The 25114-nt window shown below is 42.1% G+C and overlaps 1 protein-coding gene across 1 annotated transcript; it reads left to right on the top strand.

The window, feature by feature from the left end:
• The first annotated feature begins 15393 nt into the window (after positions 1-15393).
• Positions 15394-23393, top strand: LOC311146796 (angiopoietin-related protein 4-like). Its single transcript, XM_084183384.1, has 7 exons — positions 15394-16040; positions 17116-17226; positions 17338-17428; positions 20423-20536; positions 20973-21068; positions 21552-21830; positions 21979-23393. The coding sequence occupies exons 1-7, from the start codon at positions 15519-15521 to the stop codon at positions 22161-22163; spliced, it is 1398 nt and encodes a 465-aa protein (XP_084039510.1). The 5' UTR covers positions 15394-15518; the 3' UTR covers positions 22164-23393.
• Positions 23394-25114: the final 1721 nt, after the last annotated feature.

Genomic DNA, 25114 nt, shown 5'->3' with positions numbered 1-25114 from the left:
ATCTAGAATCGGCTTCCTATTTCGCAACAAAGCCTCCTTCACTCATGCTGCCAAACATGCCCTCGTAAAACTGACTATCCTACCGATCCTTGACTTCGGCGATGTCATTTACAAAATAGCCTCCAACACTCTACTCAGCAAATTGGATGTAGTCTATCACAGTGCCATCCGTTTTGTCTCCAAAGCCCCATACACTACCCACCACTGTGACCTGTACGCTCTTGTTGGCTGGTCCTCACTACATGTTCGTCGTCAAACCCACTGGCTCCAGGCCATCTATAAATCACTGCTAGGCAAATCCCCGCCTTATCTTAGCTCATTGGTCACCATAGCAGCACCCACCCGTAGTCTGCGCTCCAGCAGGTATATCTCACTGGTCATTCCCAAAGCCAACACCTCCTTTGGCCGCCATTCCTTCCAGTTCTCTGCTGCCAATGACTGGAACGAATTGCAAAAATCTCTGAAGCTGGAGACTCTTATCTCCCTCAATAACTTTAAGCATCAGTTGTCAGAGCACCTTACCGATCACTGCACCTGTACACAGCCCATCTGAAATTAGCCCACCCAACTACCTCATCCCTATATTGTTATTTATTTTGCTCTTTTGCACCCCAGTATCTCTATTTGCACATAATCTCTTGCACATCTAGCATTCCAGTGTTAATACTATTGTAATTATTTTGCACTATAGCCTATTTATTGCCTTACCTCCATAACTTGCTACATTTGCACACACTGTATATATATTTTCTGTTGTATTTTTGACTTTATGTTTTTTACCCCATATGTAACTCTGTGTTGTTTTTATTGCACTGCTTTGCTTTATCTTGGCCAGGTCGCAGTTGTAAATGAGAACCTGTTCTCAACTGGCTTACCTGGTTAAATAAAGGTTAAATAAAAAAATAAAAATGTAACCGGTTTTTGTGTGTTCCTGATTCCTTTATTGGGTCTGAAACTAACACATAACGTTGCTGTTTTCCTGTTTGCGATTAAGGTTATTTCTTTCCATTAGAGATTAAGGGTGAGATCTACTACTAAGCATTTTCCACTGGGCAAAAACTATTAATTTGTTTCCAAGTTACTTCAACAAAACAATTAAATGTGATGACGTTGAAACAACGTGGAAAACTGATTGGATTTGCAAAAAGTCATCAATATAAGATCATTTTCATATTTTTTTCACCAAACGTTTAACCTAAACCCAGTGACAGGGTGGTATTTTTTGTTTAATTCACGCTAGTTGACAACTCAACCAAATGTAAATCAAAACTAAACATTGAACTGATTGTCTGTGCCCAGTGGATTGTGCCAGTGCAAAGGTTATTTACAGGTGGAAGCAAAGGAGACACCCTTTTTTTTTTTACACACAAAATTAATATTTATTTCACCTTTGATTTTTGCCTATTATGTTTTATTCCGTCTGGCTAGTATACCAGGTGCAGACTTTGAACTGGTCCTAACCTTTTGCAAATATGGTCAAGGGTCTCGCAGTAGATCTGATGACCTTAGACGAGAGCTTTCATATCATCCAAAATAGGTCCTGAGCAGGACCAATCCTCCAAGTGAATCACTCATGGGGAATTCTCTGTGCTTTTTTTTTTTTTTGTCATTTAGCAGACGCTCTTATCCAGAGCGACTTACAGGAGCATTTAGGGTTAAGTGCCTTGCTCAAGGGCACATCAACAGATCTTTCACCTAGTAGGCTCGGGGATTAGAACCAGCGACCTTTCGGTTACTGGCACAACGCTCTTAACCACTAAGCTACCTGCCGCCCAATCAATCAATCAATCAATCAATCAATCAATCAATCAATCAATCAATGAATGAATGAATGAATTTAGTCTGGTGAACTTTGCTCACTAACAGGGGACGTAAACAAATTTGTGCACAACATTTAAGAGAAATAAGGTTTTTGTGCGTTTGGAACATTTCTGCTAACTTTTATTTCAGCTCATGAAACATGGGACCAACACTTTACATGTTGCATTTATATTTTTGTTCATTCCAGATGCAATTTCCACCAGCTCAGCTATGTAGTTTAAGCTCAAGGTAGATAAAACAACCCTTCTATAACATGTCAGATCCAGGAAATGTTATGATTTGGTCTGTACTAAACAGTTAGGCCTGTCCCAAAATGCTGTCCCAAATAAACATAACATAACAATTCAAACACATGCTCTTTATTTACAGTTAGCAAATGGGTTTAGAAGGAGCCCAATTGAGCTCCAACTTTGACCCTGGGCCTGAAGTAAACAAGCTGTCGAGCCCTTCATAGAGTAGCCTGTACTTCATGTTGATTATACGGTTGTACATATTTTAGACTTAAATGTATTTATGTGGTGTATCATGTCCCCCCACGTTAAGATATTCGGCTTTATTGCAGGGTATTAACTCTGGAATGTCTCACATGTAAACCGCTTACTGTATGTTTACTAATTTTACTGTCCACAAAGATCACGTTGCCTAGTGCATCTATATCTATAGTATACAGTGGGGGAAAAAGTATTTAGTCAGCCACCAATTGTGCAAGTTCTCCCACTTAAAAAGATGAGAGAGGCCTGTAATTTTCATCATAGGTACATGTCAACTATGACAGACAAATTGAGAAAAAAAAATCCAGAAAATCACATTGTAGGATTTTTAATGAATTTATTTGCAAATTATGGTGGAAAATAAGTATTTGGTCACCTACAAACAAGCAAGATTTCTGGCTCTCACAGACCTGTAACTTCTTCTTTAAGAGGCTCCTCTGTCCTCCACTTGTTACCTGTATTAATGGCACCTGTTTGAACTTGTTATCAGTATAAAAGACACCTGTCCACAACCTCAAACAGTCACACTCCAAACTCCACTATGGCCAAGACCAAAGAGCTGTCAAAGGACACCAGAAACAAAATTGTAGACCTGCACCAGGCTGGGAAGACTGAATCTGCAATAGTTAAGCAGCTTGGTTTGAAGAAATCAACTGTGGGAGCAATTATTAGGAAATGGAAGACATACAAGATCACTGATAATCTCCCTCGAACTGGGGCTCCACGCAAGATCTCACCCCGTGGGGTCAAAATGATCAAAAGAACGGTGAGCAAAAATCCCAGAACCACACCTGCAGAGAGCTGGGACCAAAGTAACAAAGCCTACCATCAGTAACACACTACGCCGCCAGGGACTCAAATCCTGCAGTGCCAGACGTGTCCCCCTGCTTAAGCCAGTACATGTCTAGGCCCGTCTGAAGTTTGCTAGAGTGCATTTGGATGATCCAGAAGAGGATTGGGAGAATGTCATATGGTCAGATGAAACCAAAATAGAACTTTTTGGTAAAAACTCAACTCGTCGTGTTTGGAGGACAAAGAATGCTTAGTGACTGCTCTAGAGGAGCAGTCACACTGCTCTAGAGGAGATCTGCATGGAGGAATGGGCCAAAATACCAGCAACAGTGTGTGAAAACCTTGTGAAGACTTACAGAAAACATTTGACCTGTGTCATTGCCAACAAAGGGTATATAACAAAGTATTGAGAAACTTCTGTTATTGACCAAATACTTATTTTCCACCATAATTTGCAAATTAATTCATTAAAAATCCTACAATGTGATTTTCTGGATTTTTTTTCTTCTCATTTTGTCTGTCATAGTTGACGTGTACCTATGATGAAAATTACAGGCCTCTCATCTTTTTAAGTGGGAGAACTTGCACAATTGGTGGCTGACTAAATACTTTTTTTCCCCACTGTATGTGCAAGAAGCTGATACATGAAAAGACACCGACGTTTACATTTTACAGTACATTTACAGTAAATTAAATGTACAGTAAATGTGTCATTTAGCACAGGGTTTTTGCCCTAGCACTACACAGCTGATTCAAATAATCAAAAGCTTGATGATGAGGTTACTTGAATTAGCTGTGTAGTGCTAGGGCAAAAACCAAAATATGCACCCAAGGGGGGCCCCAGGACCAAGTTTGAGAAACCCTAATTTGGCAGCCACTCTTATCCAGAGCAACTAGGGTTAAGTGCCTTGCTCAAGGACACATCAACATATTTTTCACCTAGTCAACTCAGGGATTCAAACCAGCAGCCTTTCAGTTACTGGCCCAAAGCGCTTAACCGTTAGGCTACCTGTTTCTGCAAAACTTAAGTTAAAACACCCACACACTATCTACCGTCACTTCGTCTTGTAAGCATGTTTTCCAGTAAGCATGCCAGTAAACCCTGGGCATCCTGGCACTTGACACAACCAAGCTGAAAAACAGCTGTTGCCCATGCTTACTGGGGGTACCTCTGAGCGTGCAGGGTGCATGCTGCGTTGGCCCCTGTGCCATGTTCAGACGTGCCAAGCCTGTGCCATCCCTTAATGAATCAGCCAATGACATTGGAGGTGACCCTGGGACAGCGCATCGCTGCTGTGCACACACAGACATGGCATCCATTTGGCAGCCAAACATGACCTGAGCAAATACCACCAAGAGGGTCACAGGGCCGACATCCAGCCACGCGGCATGTTTGAGCGAGGTGGCGTGGGGTCCAAAAGGGGCGCCAGTTTAGTTTCAGAAATGCCTTCATTTTATAGTTTGCTATTTAGCTGGTCTATACTTAGAAATTACTTGGTAAAATGCATACTACCTAATAATGACCTAATAATTACTTTGTGCTATCTTACCAGAAAACGCATTCTGTCTTGTGATTTCAAAACCCTCCATAGATGCATTGGGTCAACATTTCTTTAACCGTTGAGCATCAAAATGTAAAGCTAATCATTCAGGAGTCAGAGTGCACATGCACTTTTTGGAATGATTTCAAACTTTTGTATGACTTTTATACAAAGAGTTGTAATCACTATTATGAATAATTATTATTCTCAACTAAGGTGTGTGAGGTGATGGTATGTAAGGACAGAGGAGGGCAGGCTGACCGGCACGTTCTGCTGAGGCACATGGCATAGTAAGCTGTGAAGGGTGGTATGGTACTATATTATTAAGATGTTGCACCGTTTTGGTATTTTGGAACGTTATAAGTATCGTCGTTTCTTTTTTACATAATTGTATGCAACATTATGTCAGTACTCCCAGAGTTTTTACAAGTATTGCGAACATAAATGTACTCTAATCCTCACATTTCCTATGTTAAAAACGGAAACGATATCCTATACGGTTAAGTTTGGATTATTCTGTTCACCTCTACAAGGTGTCGAAAGTGTTCGACAGGGATGTTGGCCCATGTTGACTCCAGTGTTTCCCACAGTTGTCAAGTTGGCTGGACGTCCTTTGGGTGGTGCACCATTCTTGATACACACAGGAAACTGTTGAGCGTGAAAAACTCAGCAGCGTTGCAGTTCTTAACACAAACCGGTGCACCTGGCACCTACTACCATACCCCGTTCAAAGGCACTTAAATATTTTGTCTTGCCCATTTACCCTCTGAATTGCACACATACAGTGGGGAAAAAAAGTATTTAGTCAGCCACCAATTGTGCAAGTTCTCCCACTTAAAAAGATGAGAGAGGCCTGTAATTTTCATCATAGGTACACGTCAACTATGACAGACAAAATGAGAAAAGAAATCCAGAAAATCACATTTTAGGATTTTTAATGAATTTATTTGCAAATTATGGTGGAAAATAAGTATTTGGTCAATAACAAAAGTTTCTCAATACTTTGTTATATACCCTTTGTTGGCAATGACACAGGTCAAACGTTTTCTGTAAGTCTTCACAAGGTTTTCACACACTGTTGCTGGTATTTTGGCCCATTCCTCCAAGCAGATCTCCTCTAGGGCAGTGATGTTTTGGGGCTGTCGCTGGGCAACACGGACTTTCAACTCCCTCCAAAGATTTTCTATGGAGTTGAGATCTGGAGACTGGCTAGGCCACTCCAGGACCTTGAAATGCTTCTTACGAAGCCACTCCTTCGTTGCCCGGGCGGTGTGTTTGGGATCATTGTCATGCTGAAAGACCCAGCCACGTTTCATCTTCAATGCCCTTGCTGATGGAAGGAGGCCCCATTCATTCTTTCCTTTACACGGATCAGTCGTCCTGGTCCCTTTGCAGAAAAACAGCCCAAAACCATGATGTTTCCACCCCATCTTCACAGTAGGTATGGTGTTCTTTGGATGCAACTCAGCATTCTTTGTCCTCCAAACACGACGAGTTGAGTTTTTACCAAAAAGTTATATTTTGGTTTCATCTGACCATATGACATTCTCCCAATCCTCTTCTGGATCATCCAAATGCACTCTAGCAAACTTCAGACGGGCCTGGACATGTACTGGCTTAAGCAGGGGGACACATCTGGCACTGCAGGATTTGAGTCCCTGGCGGCGTAGTGTGTTACTGATGGTAGGCTTTGTTACTTTGGTCCCAGCTCTCTGCAGGTCATTCACTAGGTTCCCCCTTGTGGTTCTGGGATTTTTGCTCACCGTTCTTGTGATCATTTTGACCCCACGGGGTGAGATCTTGCGTGGAGCCCCAGATCGAGGGAGATTATCAGTGGTCTTGTATGTCTTCCATTTCCTAATAATTGCTCCCACAGTTGATTTCTTCAAACCAAGCTGCTTACCTATTGCAGATTCAGTCTTCCCAGCCTGGTGCAGGTCTACAATTTTGTTTCTGGTGTCCTTTGACAGCTCTTTGGTCTTGGCCATAGTGGAGTTTGGAGTGTGACTGTTTGAGGTTGTGGACAGGTGTCTTTTTATACTGATAACAAGTTCAAACAGGTGCCATTAATACAGGTAACGAGTGGAGGACAGAGGAGCCTCTTAAAGAAGTTGTTAAAGGTCTGTGAGAGCCAGAAATCTTGCTTGTTTGCAGGTGACCAAATACTTATTTTCCACCATAATTTGCAAATAAATTCATTAAAAATCCTACAATGTGATTTTCTGGATTTTTTTTCCTCAATTTGTCTGTCATAGTTGACGTGTACCTATGATGAAAATTACAGGCCTCTCATCTTTTTAAGTGGGAGAACTTGCGCAATTGGTGGCTGACTAAGTACTTTTTTTCCCCACTGTACACAATGCATGCTCTGGATAAGAGCGTCTGCTAAATGACTAAAATGTCAATGTAAATGTCTCAATTGTCTCAAAGCTTAGAATCCTTCTTTAACCTGTCTCCTCCCCTTCATCTACACTGATTGAAGTAGATTTAACAAGTGACATCAATAAGGTATCATAGCTTTCACCTGGATTCACCTGTGTCATGGAAAGAGCAGGTGTTCTTAATGTGTTGGGGCTGTGAGGGGAACGGCACCTCCGTACCTTCAGGCTCTGATCAGTCCCTACACCCAAACGAGGGCATTGCGTTCATCCACCTCTGGCCTGCTGGCTCCCCTTCCTCTGCGGAAGCATAGTTCCCGCTCAGCCCAGTCAAAACTGTTCGCTGCTCTGGCACCCCAATGGTGGAACAAGCTCCCTCACGACAGCGGAGTCACTCACCACCTTCCGGAGACATTTGAAACCCCACCTCTTTAAGGAATACCTGGGATAGGATAAAGTAATCCTTCTACCCCCCCAAATTTTTTTTTTTTTAAATAAAAATAACAAATTTGTAAAGTGGTTATCCCACTAGCTATAGGGTGAATGCACCAATTTGTAATTCGCTCTGGATAAGAGCGTCTGCTAAATGACGTAAATGTAATGTAAATGTAAATGTGTTGTAAACTCAGTGTATATACTGTATATATTCTGTGACCTAGGTTACATCTTTAAACGGAGCATGTTACATGCCTCACATATGGACTTTAAGAGGAGGTGGTACATAAGAGGTTACAAAAGCAAATCTGAGAGGGATTTTGGCACAATGAACTCAAAGAAGCAGCGGTCAAACGTTGAAGAGCGAGCCTCTGAGGTGGGTTCCTACACACTGGGGACCGTTCCCGTCGAAGATAGACACAGGAAATCCTCTCTCTCGCCACTGCTGCTTGGGAGGTGCCGAGTACGCAGGAGTGATTCAATATTTCTCAGGATGAGGGGAAAACAAGTCCTGGCTTCGATGTGGTGTGGTATTTAGACTGAGGATAGAGAAGTAGGACAACCACGGATGTGGCCCCTCGGCCTCTTCCGAATTTTTGTGTACATTGGCATGGATTTCCACCACAAGAGGGCAGGAGTGTGTTTTTCCTTGCATGACCCTCCAACTTGGCTTACTCTAAGCTTAGCTCTGCACGTTTTCCTACACCTTCTTGTTTGAGAGAATATGTGGGAGATAAAAAAAAAAAGAGTAATAATAATAATTGATTGCATTTATATAGCGCCTTTCCACCTATAGTAGGTTCTCAAAGCGCTTTACATAGTAAGGTGGGAAACTCTTCCACCACCAATGTCTAGCACTCATTTGGGTGATGCATGGCAACCATTTTGTGCCAGAACACTCACCACACATCAGCTATCATGGTGGAGAGGTGAGGAGTGATATATGCCAATGACTAAGGCAGCGTTTACACAGGCAGCCCAATTGTGATATTTTTTTTTCACTAATTGGTATTTTGACTAATCAGATCATCTTTGAAAAATAACTTATGTGAAAAGATCTGATGTGCTTGGTCAAAAGACCAATTGGGGGGGGGGGATCACAATTGGGATGCCTGTGTAAACGCAGGCTCTGTGCTGTTTTTGTATTCCCAACACCACAAAATTAGCACTGACTCACCTGAACATTTCACATTTTAGTCATTTAGCAGACGCTCTTATCCAGAGCGACTTACAGTTAGTGAGTGCATACATTTTCATACTGGCCCCCCGTGGGAATTGAACCCACAACCTTGGTGTTGCAAGCGCCATGCTCTACCAACTGAGCTACACGGAACATCATGTGCCATTTGAACCTGAACAACAGTTTTGTAATCTCAGGATGTTTTCATTTACAAAATGAGCAAATGAGATCATCCGTTGATCTGATCCTGTATTAAACAACATAATAACATTATTGGGTAGTTATCCCATCAACAATGATGTCATACATCATACATGAAATACACTGAACAAAAATATAAACGCAACATGTAAAGTGTCGGGTCCCATGTTTCATGAGCTGAATTAAAAAATCCCAGACAGTTCTGTCACACAACACAATGCCACAGATGTCTCAGGTTTTGAGGGAGCGTGCAATTGGCACGCTGACTGCAGGAATGTCCACCAGAGCTGTTGCCAGAGAATGTCATGTTCATTTCTCTACCATAAACTGCCTCCAACGTCATTTTACATTTTAGAGAATTTGGCAGTACATCCAACCGTGGTGCTGAGGAGTAGTTCTGTCTGTAATAAAGCCCTTTTGTGGGGGAAAAAAAATTCTGATTGGGTGGGCCTGGCTGCCAAGTGGGTGGGCCTATGCCCACCCATGGCTGCACCCCTACCCAGTCATGTGCATTCCATAGATTAGGGCCTAATGAATTTACTTAAATTGACTGATTTCCTTATATGAACTGTAACTCAGTAAAATCTTTGAAATTGTTGCATGTTTATAAGATGCTGCCTGCCTCATAACATCCATACTTACCCGAATAGAGCAGAACAATCTTTAGCTGAACATGAGAATTGTCACGATCGTCTAAGGAGGAGGACCAATGCGCAGCGTTGAAGGTGAACATATTTATTTAGAGAATGATCACACGATCAAAACAACAGACGATAACGTGATGTCTACGGTTTAACACAAACCAAATAAGAACAAGAAACCACAAATAATGAATGCCTAACGGCTACCTAAGTATGACTCCCAATCAGAGACAACGAGCTACAGCCGTCTCTGATTGGGAGCCACCCTGGCCAACATAGATCTACAACAACTAGAACATAAACCAATGAAAACTCACACCCTGGCTCAACATACTAGAGTCCCCAGAGCCAGGGCGTGACAAGAATAATGTGACCAGAGAATAATTCAAGTTGACAGCTCAGATATCCAAACACATCCTTCTTTTCCCAACTGCCCATCCTTCTAATTACATGTACTCTGCCATACTTTCAATAACAGCAAAGAAGAGTGTAAACTACACAGTACATATTTTCCACGTCACACCCTCTTAATGAGCATCCAAGTGTTACGTAGCAACATTGGAAGTTAAGAGCAACCCCTGTGATATATTAATTAGAGGAGGACTCCCGTGATTACTAGACTCCCAAACTGTTCAATCACAAGACAGTCACGAGTCCGGTTGTTCAGCCACTGTGACTACTCATCCAGCATCAACACAGTCGGTCTGCTCCTCACCCGAATCCCATTCAAAACTCACCTTTCACTAAGCCCCAGAGCCACTGCATCCTAAGTACTGTGGAAGGAGATGTTGCGTCTCGTCGTCACGAGACAAACGGGTAACTGCCAAATTAAAGTAAACATATGACTAAATGAGGGATACAAAGTATATTGAAAACAGGTGCTTCCACACAGGTGTGGTTCCTGAGTTAATTAAGCTATTAACATCCCAATATGCTTAGGGTCATGTATAAAAATGCCCAGTTCCCCATTATTTTGGCTACCATGGCTAGAAGAAGAGATCTCAGTGACTGAAAGAGGGGTCTCAAAGGGGGTTTTAAGTGTGTGTGTGTGTGTTAGTCACCAGATCCCAACCCAATTGAACACTTATGGGAGATTCTGGAGTGGTGCAGAGACAATGTTTTCCACCACCATCAACAAAACAACAAATGATGGAATTTCTTATGGAAGAATGTCGCATCCCTTGTAGAATCTATGCCAAGGCGCATTGAAGCTGTTCTAGCGGCTCGTGGTGGGCCAACGCCCTGACACTTTATGACACTTTAAACCTGTTTTTTTGGTTTGTCATTATGGGGTATTGTGTGTAGATTGAGGGACAAAAATGATTTAATAAATTTTAGAATAAGGCTGTAACGTAACAAAATGTGGAAAAAGTCAAGGCGTCTGAATACGTTCCCAATGCACTGTACCTAGGCAGGACACTTCCTGACAATACAGCATTAGTCATCTGACAGACAATTAGGAGGATGAATCCATCCATTGAATATCAATTAATTAATTTAGTTACTCAATTCTAATTTAAGATGTTATTTTTGAACATTTTGTCCAGTTGTAAGGTTAAAAAAATACATATTTGTGTAAACATTGAGAAATAAAGATTAAACAAATAAAGACAATCTCATATCCATGGAAACTGGGGTCCACCATTTCAACATTCATTTTGAGCATGTGGTATATGTGAATGACTGTGGGGCTTCAGTGGGCCATACAGATGTTCTGCATTTAGAATCTAGGTAAAAGGTCATCATGCTGAGGGAGCGGCCATTTTGGAATTGAATAAGCAGCTGTAGGTGTGGTTCCGGTGATGATCAGTCACAGACGGTTGGAAGGCGCCAGATTCCCGTAGCCTCCAGCATCATTGACTTTGCATAGTTAAAACCCCTGTTTAGTCTGTCTCCTAGGAATGTCCTGATTATAACTATTGACGTAGACTATTGAGTCCTTCCTTCCTTGGTTTATATTTTGTATGCTGGTTCTCTTCCATAATGTAAATAATACTGAAATCAATAGAATCTTGTTTGGTTAGGGACAACAATGTTAAAGAGTAAGGTGATTCTTCCTGGAAACAACTTAAACATTACATTCTGACAGTCACTTATGATAAAAACAGGGCTTGAGGTATTAATTCAAAGTACATGTTTCATTGTGGAATGGTAATTAAACTGTAGGAACAAACTGTCGTTTCCAAGACAGGAAAGGTTGACTTATTGCAGCTGTCATTTGTCATTCCTCTCGCAATCACTGCCAAAAATATATTGGACCCAATATAAGAAACTAACTAAATATAGGCAATATAATAACAGGGGAAAACATCTGTAAAACATATTTAAAGCCAACATTTAACACTGAATGAATGACCCTTCTGTGGTTAGAACATTCTGTGATTCGTGACACAGTCCATCAGTCACATTCAGTGAAACACCTGCTTAATTTCTAAATAACCTTTTGCATTGCAGAACCACATGGTCAAACAGTAAGTAGTGGGCAACTTCCTCTCCCCTCTGGCTTCCAGAAAACCTGCCGTGTTTCAGATGTTAGCAGGCCCAGTCATGGCGCAGGGTGCGTGATCCAGCAGGAAGGGAGTGGAAGGCTTGGGGACCCTTCCAGTCCCCAAAAGCAGCGCTCTGTCCTTTACACCCCCAAATCCCCAGGACCCCTTTCCTCCTCACTCCATCGGTAATGTCCCAGAAGCACACGCACATTCCTTCCATTTTAAAATTAGTAACCAGTTAGTATTTTAGTTCAATTTGTGTTAACATTATTCAATATTACTAGTCTTGAGATACAGTATGACCGCACGTTTGTGGTTAGGCTACAATGTTCTTGCATGTTCCTGCCACAGACAAATAGTTGTCCGCTTTTCCGGCTCTTCAAAAGCCTTCAGCAACACATCTGTTTCCATTTCAACTAGTCTCTGTCAGTTACTCTGACCTTAATAAATACATCTTATTTGATAACTCATTTGGCGTAGGCAAATCGTACAAAAGCAAATTGTTTTTAAAATGTTATTTTGAGTAAATCTACATCCTTCCTAAGATTGGGCAACAAAAGCCTATTTTTTAGCTGAAAGAGATTGTTCTTTGACTGTCTTCATAAACTCCCTGAGCCTTAATCAAACTAATGGATGTTTGTTACATTTCAGCAACGTTAGTAATGATTCATGGTTCAGCTGCAGTGATTTTCCCTGCCAAGCACAGTAGGAAGTCTCCCGGTTACCTTTCACCTACTTAGCCTCTGGCGCAGACAAGAGAGGGTTAACTTATTTTCTTTGTGGTCTGGCCCCAGGTCATGAATCGCCTACGTGCTCCCCGTGCTCTCCGTGCTCCCCGGCACGGGTGTTACATCTGAATGTTGGGAATTGCCTTAAGGTGGGCATTTTCTGTGTGTGAACTTTCCCCTAATTCTCACACAGCTCCTACCTCACAGCAAGACTTAACAGAGGAGAACCTCAGGCCAAATCATACAGCACGTTCCTCCTGACGTCCAACACAGTGCCAATGACTTCACACAACCGGCTTCACTTTATCCCAGCCATACAATTAGGCTGGCTCAAATATATTTTTATCCGATAGTGTTTTCTCTGTACTTTGATGGATGTGTTTTCTAATAAGCACTCAAATCTACAAATCTACACATGCAATGATAATGAGTTTATTAAGAAGTACAGTCAGGTACATAATTATTGGCAAAACCTTAACAAGGCCCCCAGGACCAGTGGAAACAAAATAGCCCCATAACATCAAAGATCCATCACCATATTGTACTGTAGGTATGAGGTACTTCTCTGCATATGCTTCTGTTTTTTAATGCCAAACCCACCACTGGTGTGGCCAAAGAGATCTATTTTCATGTAATCTAACCATAGCACCGGCAGGAGTTTGATAAACGGCATTGGCACTTGGTTTGGAGCCACGTTTTTTTTAGCATACAATATAGCTCAGTATTTGTATTATACATTTTTTGCTAATCGTTATCAAGGGTGCCAATAATTATGGACCTGACTGTCCTTCATTAAACTAAGTACAATCAGTTATTTTTCTTTATGGAGGACGCAAGACAGAATCTTTATTCACACACTGGACACATTTTGTCAAATTAGCTAAGCACATTCATATGCAATGTAATATTTTGAGCTATTAAAGCCTTGGGTAAATGACTGCGGCCCACTGATTTATCAAAAAACATTTATCTTGTTCATTAAATTTTTTGTTAAACTTCTATTTTGACAGGGAGTCATGCTGAGACCAAGGTCTCTTTTACATAAGAGCGCTGTAGTTAAAAAAAGATTAACAAAAATATACACATCAATGCACTACGAAAAGCAAAAAAATAGATACATAAAACACAATCATAGAAAAAAACACATTCTTCAGTAAAAAGGTCCTCAATATGAATTGCTCTCGAGGCAACATCATCAAATTTTAGATTATTCCACAAGGTGCTAAAAAACTAAAAGCAGATTTACCTAACTCAGTGGAGATGGAGGGGATCTCCTGAGTTAGCCATCCCTGAGACCGGTCTGATAGCTCTGTAGGTTAACAATGAAGTGAGGTACGGCGGAAGTTTGTGTAAGAGGGCTTTATAAACAAAAATAGTGCAATTCATCAATCTACGAGACTTAAAATAGGGACAGCTTACTTTATGATACAGAAAGCATTGATGTGTACTGTGCGCTATTATAAACTGTGTCCACTGGCTTCAGTACAGTGGCAGCTGCATTCATATAGACCAGGGGTATTCAACTCTTACCCTATGAGGTCTAGAGCCTGCTGGTTTTCTGTTCTACCTGATCATTATTTGTACACCTGGTGTCCCAGGTCTAAATCAGTCCCTGATTAGAGGGAACAATGAAAAAATGGTGTGGAACTGGCTTCGAGGTCCAGAGTTGAGTATGAGGGATATAGACGATATTGCTATAACGAGCATGAATGTCGACTGAATGATTTGTTTTCTAATATTTAATGAAAGGCATGCCCTATTCCTCTAAAGGAAGCCCATTTTTATTCTTAACTTCTTAACTAACTCATCAATAGACACTGTATTTGCTTTTTTACCTTAAGTTTGTTTTTGTTGTTAAATCATAGCTTTTCGTCAATCCAGATGCCCAAATATGTATATGTGGGGACACGATCAATGTGGGCACCATCCAATGTACATATGCATAAATAATCAGATACATTTTTAAGCATTATGGAAAATAACATACACTTAGTTTTACCTGTAATAACTACCTAACCCCTTTATAGGAAGTAATGGTAACTTGTGTCATTGTTATTATGTTCAAGTCACACCATAACATTATCACACCATAACATTATTATAACATTATCACACCATAACATTATCACACCACAATATTATCATAACATTATCACACCATAACATTATCAACAACAAAGTTACGGATGTAAGTATCACTCGGCATAGGCTTTCCTATCTTGTTTGAAGTGATATCAACCATTTCTTTGTTACATCATTATGTTTATCACACAAAGTGAGTTAATCTATCCTTTACCGTACAGCTGTGTGATTGTCAATGTAAGTGCACTGACATGTCTGAACCCCTTTTCTGGGTACTGAATGATAGAAACGGTATAGTGATAGTAGAAACATTATAGTGACAGTAGCTAGATGTATTTGCACATAAAGCTGTCTTTTATTGTACGGCTGTGCATGTCAATGTGCAATAATTTGACTGAAATCTCTTTGATTACTGTATTCTACAGGTAGTGATGAAAACTGGCTTCATTGTTACATCATGTGCTCCCCTCTCACGCCTCCGCTTGACATAAAGAGTTAACTGAGCGGGGGAGAAACCTGAGAGCAGCTCTCCCCCCTCTGCTCGGCCAGCCAATCAGATCAGCCAGCCGGCTGGAGTTGAAGGGCTCTGAAAGTATAAAACCAAAGTGCTCTGCACAGAGCGGTAGGAGCTTGAGCTCAAGTAACGAACTGGGAAGAGAAGGGTGCTTCTGCAAACCACCTGACTGAAAAATTACCAAAGAACCCGAGCCAACGAACAAACAAAGGAAAGCAGGCAACAATGAAGAGAACACTAGCAACCGTGACTCTATGCCTGGTCATTCTGATGGCCACCGGCAACCCCTTCGAGAGGAGAGGAGGCTCGGCCGCGGGCAGGAAGGAGAAGAGGATGCAGTATGCGGCGTGGGACGACGTGAACGTGATCGCCCACGGCCTGCTCCAGCTGGGTCAGGGCCTCAAGGAGCATGTGGACAAAACCAAGGGCCAGATGAGAGACATCACTGCCAAGCTGAAGGTCTTCAACGGCACCGCGGCAGACCTGGGCAAGGAGAGCCAGAGGCTGCAGGCGGAGGGCGAGGCGTTGAAGGCCAGGGCCAGGGGGCTGGAGGACAGGGAGGTCCAGGTGCTCAACGAGACTGCTGAGCTGAGGGAGAAGACAGAGGAGATGCAGCAGGAGAGGAAGAGGGTGGATGAGAGGATAAACAAGCTGGAGGAGAAGATGGACGGCATGCTGCAGGGCGAGGGGCTGCCCGACATGGACACGGGCAACGCAGGCAACTACAGCCACGCAAGCATCATTCAGGTAAGGAGGGAATCCATGACTCTATTTGGTGATTCTTTGTGTTTGGAAAAAAAGCTAGGATACAATTGTGCATTTGGCGTGAAGGAAGGGAAGCAAATGACTTGAGATAAAAAAGTGATTACTGACAAGACAGACTGTAAGCGAACTGCTGCATGTCTACCCCTTCGTGAGCTTACTTCTCTGCAGTTGCCATTGTATCCATCAATTTCTGATTGCTTAAATTCTGATTGCTTCAGTTGTATGAAGGCATTACCATGCAATGCTTTTTGCAGTGAGCAGCCTGTCATATTCATTTACTGTGATAACATGACAAAACACCACAGCAAATAGATTAATAGATTAACATTAAGTAGTGCTTAATACAGTAGGCTATTGGTATTATACTTTCTCCTACATTAGTCATGCATAATAGTTTGGCAAATGGCCTATTTGCTAATGTTCAGAGGAACAACTGGAGGGGCACAATAGATGCCCTTTGATGGACAAGAACAGTTGGTCTGGGATTATGTCCATTGACTCAAAGGGGACTGAACGATATTCAGCCTGAAGCACTGTCTGAAGGCACGCCAGTGGGTGTGTTAACTAGCGTGCATTGTGCTGGAGTGCGTGGACTACGTGCTAAACGTTGGCCAGACAAAGGAACTGCACGCATTCGTTTCAGAACGTGTGAATAATTGTTTTACCATATTTGGAACATGGTCCAGGTGAGGAAAATGGAACACTTGATTTAAAGATGGTGTGTAGCGGCTATAGCACCTGAAATCTAAAAAGATAATTTCTTGTTCTGACATGAACTTTTTTGTGGGATGGAAAACCCCGCGTTATTATGTAACCAAACCACCGGGTTGGAAAATACAAAAGCTGTTGAATGTGCTCGGATAGGCTATGTGAAATTCGGCCCCATTCAAATTACAAGCACATAGTAGGCTATATGTTATGGTCTAAAAACAAAGTCAAAACACAGTTCACAATATCGGCTTTGTGGTGGGCTATTCCTATGTTATAAGAAACCTAGGCTAATTACAATTAGGTCACATGAGAAAGACTAACAGGGTACCTGTCTGTTTTCTTTCAGTGGATGTTGGAAGCTCAGAATAAACGTATTGATGACCTGGTCAACAGAATCCAACTCCAGCAAGATAAACTTGAAAAGCAGAACGTGCGCATCAGGACCCTGCAACACCAGGTATGATACATTTTGTGAATATCACTGACCCATGTATGATTATTTTAACATTTCATTGAGGCAATTATTTATTATGACTTATTTAAAACTTCGTTTTCCTTGCTCACTCAGATACAGCTGAAAAAAGAGAGACCAGCATTCAGGCGTAAACCAGAAGAGGCCGTTCAAAATGGCAGCATTGAGCAGCGCGACTCACCCATCGGTAAGTTTTTTATTTTTTATTTATTTAACCTTTATTTAACCAGGTAGGCCAGTTGAGAACAAGTTCTCATTTACAACTGCGACCTGGCCAAGATAAAGCAAAGCAGTGCGATAAAAACAACAACACAGAGTTAAGTAAAGCTAAGCTTCGTGTCAAATCCGTTGTTTAAATTGATGCCCAGACAAATACTGTCCTCCCAAGCCATCTGCTTTGTGACAATAAGATACTTAAGATATCAAGTTTAACTGGAGTGGTTTCTAAATGATGTGAAGGGTTGACAGTAATTATCAGATAATTGTGAGCGCGCATCTATCTTCCCTAACCGCGCGAAAAATTATGCACAGGTGATTGGCCATGCCAATTAATGCACCTACCAACGACTGACAATGTACATTACTTGTATGAAGGAATGCTTTCATTGGGTTCCCAGAAAATATAATATATTCACAGTATAAAGAAAAAGATCACAGTAGTACATTGAGTTAGGTTACACCCTGTCTTACTTAATACAGTAGTACAGTAATTGTAAAAGTGATCATGATGTCCTCGAACTACACCCAAGCCAAGCAGCTATTAACATCTGAACTGTACTACAGTGGCCAACTCATAATGTGGGCTTTCATCAGAGCTGTATGGAGCTTGATCATGGCCAAGTTCAGACACTAGTTCCAGGGTTTCTGGCAATGGAACAATGATTGACTCATGGCAAGTTCCTGTTTAGTGCTTTAGCGGGGGTCTGGTCTCACTAAAAAGTCAGCATTGAGGGATATGAATGAATCAATAGGCCTATACAGGATATTTGAGTCATGATTTCACTCTGAATGTGACCGATGAAAACCATGTCACTTTATGGATGTTGGTCAGATATGTGATTGACCTACTCAGAGTTGATTGAAAAAGAAAGTAACATTGTTATACATACCATTTCAGTATATTGCCTCTCAATCAAAAGCACTCGTGGTTCTATCAAAATAGTGGGTTTTACACCATTTCCCACTGTCTGATAGCCACTGAGGGAAGTAGGTGAAAGGTGAACCCACAGGCCCAGAACTGTGAGATGCAGTCATCCAGCAGAACACAATGAGTCGTCTCATGGCAAATTCTGACATCAGCAGGATTTCAGGAATTCTATAAAAGAAACAAGTCCTCTGGCTGGACTCCAACTGGGGGAGAGTTCAGCAGTCTCGGACAGTGTTAACTCAGGATCACAGCCCCAGCACAGAGGGATAACTCACAGATCAGACGGAGCTTGGGGCGGAGGAGGGAGACTTTGCAAATCTAGTATGCGACACTCTTAGAAAGAAAGGTGCTATCTAGAACCTAAAAGGGTTCTTCGGCTGTCCCCATAGGAGAACCCTCTGAATAACCCTTTTTGGTTCCAGGGAGAACTTTTTTGGTTTCAGGTAGAACCCTTTTGAGTTCCATGTAGAACCCTTTACACAGAGGGTTCTACATAGAACCCAAAATAGTTATACCTGGAACAAAAAAGGGGTTCTCCTATGGGGACAGCCGAAGAACCCTTTTGGAACCCTTTTTATTAAGAGTGTCTGTTCCTCAGATTAGGTCATTTGGCCCAGAGACAGAAAAAGTCATGAAAGAAAGCAAAAGGAGTCTGTCTAATTTAGTCTGGTGAACTTTGTACACACATCCTTTGTTGTTTTGAAGGCACTGACTGCCTACCTCATTGCTCCCTCCTTCCAGCCGTCCCATTTTTTTCTCCTCACCATAAAACAGTGGTACATCCCTCAAGAATGTGCAACCTTTCCCCCAGATCTGTCAGAGTAGTCAGAAGTCCCTCTTCTCCCCTCCTCCATCCATCCTTCCCCACTCCCCATCCCTGTAGACCGCTGCCTCTCCGGCCGTAGATGAATTAGAAGTGTGCCAAAGTTGAGGGGAACCCCTGACTCCAAGGCAAACCGTGACCACAACCACGCACCGCTAATCAATAGAGTTCATGCTTCGCCCCGAAAGGGTTATTCCAGAAGAGTGATGCATTGTGGCCCCGTAGTCTGCTCTTATGTTTGTACTTGTAAAATCAATAGCAACCAAGTCAAACCAATATCAATCAAACCAAAACCAATATTGATTGATTGATTGGCCCCAATTCAATAAAAAGATTTAATCATAGTTTAGGCGATTGGTGCAGATGAAGAGCATCATAGCCGATGAACATATGCAGTATCTATCAAGTTGGCATCATATAAACTTGAACCCTTTTCTGGAAAAGATTAAGGGTGTGCACCAACTCATGCCTCACCAGGCACATGACAGCCACTGGGCCTCCCAGACCTTTTGTTGATGCTGCCTCTCCCATTCACGTCACAGCAGCCAATCGGTATTAAGCAAGGAGCTCTCTTTTGTTCAGACTAGAGCACAACACATTAACTCTTTGTCTTTCTTAGGTTTACAACTACTGATAAACCCACTTCACGATAAGACCCCTTTATTTGCAAACATTCAGCATTCACAGACCTGGAGAGCTACAATGAAGAAGCCAATGATAGGGATCCCAGATAGGGAAACCAGATGTATCCTGATTCCTGAACATCTGACCTAGATATGAAGTGAAAGGTAAACATGTTATGCAATAATGTCTCTACAAAATAAAATGTTAAAAACAGTAATATTTGATTACTTCTGCTTGGACCCACCCAACCCCCACTTCCTTACACACAAGTGTGAATTCCCTCAGTAGAAAACAAGTGGAGTTGGTAGAAAGGCAGAGTGGACTTTTGCCCCATAGCTCACAAACAAGCTCCATGTTGGCTGCTGTCTGACATAACTGTCTGAAGTTCAAGGCGCTTGAGATAAGAAACCAGGGTTTTTGTTTTCTAGTTGAATGAGTCATTTATAAATAGGATATTTGTGCCAGTGAAGGGGAAAGGCCAAAGCACTGTTAGAACACAGACCTTGACGACGTGTACTGATACTGAGATACGAAGTGTGGGCAAAATGTTTGTGAACCGTGTTGTGTTTTTGTCTTTGTTCTTTCAGAGATGGCCTCAGACTGCCATGAGCTGTTCCTGAGAGGCGAGACGGCCAGCGGAGTGTACAACATTCAGCCATTAAACTCCCAATCCTTTGAAGTCTTTTGCGAAATGACAGCCGGTATGTGGAGTTAGCCAGGATTATGCCCTTGTGTTCTGTTCTATTCACAGGGCTTAGCTAACAATTGTTAAAGTGACGCTCCAGACCTTCTGTATAATTTCAGCCAGTATTTTTTATAGTGGTGCTCACGAACCAAAACGTATCCCAGTTTTTTGTGTACCACGTCATCCAATTGTGCACTACGTCACAATTCGTATAATATTTTACGAATTTGTTGTTAAGATCCCGGACTGCATCTTTAACTAGTCCGACAACTAATTGCTAACTTCAGGCAAAAGAATAGCTCAAAAGCCTCTATAGGGTCAGGTCACCGTATAAGGTTACCCTATAGCTTAGTTTATGAACACATTGTATCCGTACATGTACGACAGTTGGCTGTAGTAAATCGCTTATGGTCAAGACTAATCCCACTGCTCTTCCTCTTTCCTCTCTACAGAAGGTGGCTGGACCGTGATCCAGAGGCGCCAGGATGGCTCAGTTGACTTTGACCAGCTATGGCAGGCCTACCAGAGCGGCTTTGGCAGTCTGAATGGTAAATATATCCTCTGTTGTCTTTTCTCATCTCCCTCACTAAAATTCCTCTGGAGCTAGCTAGCGAGGTCACACCGAGGTTCGGACAGTACCACCCACAGCCACATCATAGAGCAGTACAGCGCAGAGCACTTGACCCGAAACCTCCCAGTTCAGTTTGATTAACAAGCAGTGATACTAACACTAATACAGGATTGTAGATGTCAAGATCGAGGGATCAGGTAGATCTTGATATGGCAGGTTTGGCATTAACAACCATCTAATCTCCAGCTTTAATGTCACTGGTGTCTTTAGGTGCCAGAAGTGACCAAATCGCATGTTCTATTCCTGTTAAATTCAATTAAGTGATTACCAGCCCTGTTACGATCAGATCCTTTAAATTAACAAAGACACTGAGATATCTGGACACATGTATGCAGACTTTGCACATGCTACCACAGCCACTGATCAGGTTTTAACCCCTGTTTGATCTCTCTCTCTCTAGGTGAGTTCTGGCTTGGTCTTGAGAAGATGCACGCTGTGACCAAAGACACAGACTACATCCTCAAGGTCAAGTTCTCCGACTGGAGGGACGATTCTGAGACTATCCAGTACCCCATCCGTCTGGGCGGGGAGGAGAGCCATTACGCCCTCCACATCCAGAAGACCTCCAACGGCAACCTGGAGAGCGCCCTGGCCACCAAGGCCTCCGGCCTGCCCTTCTCCACCCCCGACCAAGACAATGACCAGAAGAACGACACCAACTGCGCCAAACACCTCTCTGGTACGTCTCCTCTTTTTCAAAGTTCAAAGTTATTATTTGGCTGAATTCCATCTAAGATTTATTTAGTCTAAGGTTTATCTCTCAATAACTCAAATTCGGAATGTAGCACCAATGCCAATCTAACCAGATGTTTGCTCTCTTTCTCCAGGTGGCTGGTGGTTCAGCAACTGCGGACGTTCCAACCTGAACGGCCGCTACTTCATGAGCCCTCCTCCCAAGCAGAGGCATCAGAGGAAGCAGGGGGTCTTCTGGAAGACCTGGCATGGACACTACTATCCCCTGAAGACCACCGTCATGATGATCGCCCCCGCCGTGATCGAGAACAAGTCATAGAGGAGAGACGCTCAGCATTCTCCAGACTTTTCTCCTCTTGAACTAAAACACTGTTAGAGGCGGTTGGCCGATGAGTTGGGTAAGCTACCCAGTCAGTCCTGGACTCACCCAGTGAGACTTCCAATAGAGCTAAGGCCATCATAAAAGCCAAAATAACTCATACTTGAATGGGCTCCATGTTTCCAAAGCTCTGTTTTTCAAAAGTCTTCAAGTCTCTCAGCTAGAGACACAACCGAACAATGCAGAAATGTATGTTTAAGATGTGAAGAAGTACATGTATATGTGAATCTAGCAGTGGAAAGTTAGCAAGGGTGTTTCACCACAGCTGTGGTATGAGCTCACTCTTAATCACTGTTTAAAAGCAACGCTGGGTCTCTGACTGCATCAATGAATGGAACAGATTGAGGCGAGTTCCAACATGTGTTTTGTGTTCAAGAAACCAAGCATTTTCCACATTAAGACCCATCTGACAGAGGTTTCTGAATGCAAGAGCTCTCCCAGAGGTTCAACTGTGATTTCTAGCTAGAACACAGTTTTGTCAGCATGAACACTGCCCTCCACTGTAGTTGTACAAGCGGGGCAACTCTAGAGAGTTTCTTAATCCGATTGTATGGACCAAATGGTGACTGAAACAATTAGTTGTTTTTCCACATGAAAGTAATGCCATTAGCTATCCAAAGGCATTATGTAAAGAAATAATCACTGTAAACTAGAATTACAGAATTACAGGACGTAATGAGACAGAATGTGTGTGAAGTATTTTCAGCAATGGTGGTTTCATTGTCTAAATTTAAAGTTCCTCTATGGAGCAAACACCATTCCAGCCTTTGTACAATGTAACACTACTTTTCCTGCAGTTTTATTTTGAATCAAAGTAAGCTCACGCTCCACTGTTGTGTTCTCGTGGAGATTTTGTATCCTTCAGTCACATTGACTGTCCTTAAAATGACCAGAGTCATCTATTTCTGTATATAGTGTATGATGAATGAATGTCGACTGTCTCTTCAGAACCTTTACTGTAACTTGTTGTAAAATTCTCTAGTGTTTTTGTCGATGACTTGAGTTTTTTTGCCTTTTATTTATAAGTTGTAAAGAATCTTTATATATTTCTGCTATCGCCTGTTTGTAATTTATATTGTCTATTTCATGTTTTCCAGTTGTGTAAAATTGCTGTTGTTTTTTAAAGAGAAAATAAACTGATCTTTGGCATGAACCAGCCAATGAAAATGATTTAAAGAAAAATGCTTTCTCTGTCAGATCTCTGATCAAACACACTGATTCAGCTGGAAATACAATCCAGAAGTGAGCCAATGACCCGAATTGAGTGTCAAATCCCTTACAAAAAGACCACATGAAGAAATCACGTGGTTGTCGGACACGTGAAATATATACATCTTTTTTTTTACGGACGTGTGAAGTTTCACATGTAGTGGTTTTCCCTCGTGAAAACAGAAATCCCCACGTGACATTTCTTTTCACATGTTTGTCTTTCACCACTTCCAGCTACATCTAGTCTCCCATCATGGGACCGACCTTGCAATATTATTATGTTACTTTTGAGTTTGTGTTTTGCTATTAATATCATTATTTTTGTTTGCAATACGAATTTTGTTCTCGACTGTAGAAGTTTTGCTTGATATTAATGAAACAAAAGTAACTCACTCACTAAAGGATTGCACCATATACAGTGGGGGAAAAAAGTATTTAGTCAGCCACCAATTGTGCAAGTTCTCCCACTTAAAAAGATGAGAGAGGCCTGTAATTTTCATCATAGGTACACGTCAACTATGACAGACAAATTGAGAATTTTTTTCCCAGAAAATAACATTGTAGGATTTTTTATGAATTTATTTGCAAATAATGGTGGAAAATAAGTATTTGGTCAATAACAAAAGTTTCTCAATACTTTGTTATATACCCTTTGTTGGCAATGACACAGGTCAAACGTTTTCTGTAAGTCTTCACAAGGTTTTCACACACTGTTGCTGGTATTTTGGCCCATTCCTCCATGCAGATCTCCTCTAGAGCAGTGATGTTTTGGGGCTGTCGCTGGGCAACACAGACTTTCAACTCCCTCCAAAGATTTTCTATGGGGTTGAGATCTGGAGACTGGCTAGGCCACTCCAGGACCTTGAAATGCTTCTTACGAAGCCACTCCTTCGTTGCCCGGGCGGTGTGTTTGGGATCATTGTCATGCTGAAAGACCCAGCCACGTTTCATCTTCAATGCCCTTGCTGATGGAAGGAGGTTTTCACTCAAAATCTCACAATACATGGCCCCATTCATTCTTTCCTATACACGGATCAGTCGTCCTGGTCCATTTGCAGAAAAACAGCCCCAAAGCATGATGTTTCCACCCCCATGCTTCACAGTAGGTATGGTGTTCTTTGGATGCAACTCAGCATTCTTTGTCCTCCAAACACGACGAGTTTAGTTTTTACCAAAAAGTTCTATTTTGGTTTCATCTGACCATATGACATTCACCCAATCCTCTTCTGGATCATCCAAATGCACTCTAGCAAACTTCAGACGGGCCTGGACATGTACTGGCTTAAGCAGGGGGACACGTCTGGCACTGCAGGATTTGAGTCCCTGGTAGCGTAGTGTTTTACTGATGGTAGGCTTTGTTACTTTGGTCCCAGCTCTCTGCAGGTCATTCACTAGGTCCCCCCGTGTGGTTCTGGGATTTTTGCTCACCGTTCTTGTGATCATTTTGACCCCACGGGGTGAGATCTTGCGTGGAGCCCCAGCTCGAGGGAGATTATCAGTGGTCTTGTATGTCTTCCATTTCCTAATAATTGCTCCCACAGTTGATTTCTTCAAACCAAGCTGCTTACCTATTGCAGATTCAGTCTTCCCAGCCTGGTGCAGGTCTACAATTTTGTTTCTGGTGTCCTTTGACAGCTCTTTGGTCTTGGCCATAGTGGAGTTTGGAGTGTGACTGTTTGAGG

This window comes from Coregonus lavaretus, assembly GCF_964263955.1.
Source record: "Coregonus lavaretus genome assembly, chromosome: 19".
Taxonomy (NCBI): domain Eukaryota; kingdom Metazoa; phylum Chordata; class Actinopteri; order Salmoniformes; family Salmonidae; genus Coregonus; species Coregonus lavaretus.
This window is presented reverse-complemented; position numbering and strand designations above follow the sequence as displayed.

Excerpts from the sequence above, each read along its gene's own strand:
- LOC311146796 (XM_084183384.1), top strand. The coding sequence starts at position 15,519 with ATGAAGAGAACACTAGCAACCGTGACTCTATGCCTGGTCATTCTGATG. Across the intron at positions 17,227-17,337 it reads TCAGGACCCTGCAACACCAG|ATACAGCTGAAAAAAGAGAG; the intron begins GTATGATACATT and ends TTGCTCACTCAG. Across the intron at positions 20,537-20,972 it reads CTTTTGCGAAATGACAGCCG|AAGGTGGCTGGACCGTGATC; the intron begins GTATGTGGAGTT and ends TCCTCTCTACAG.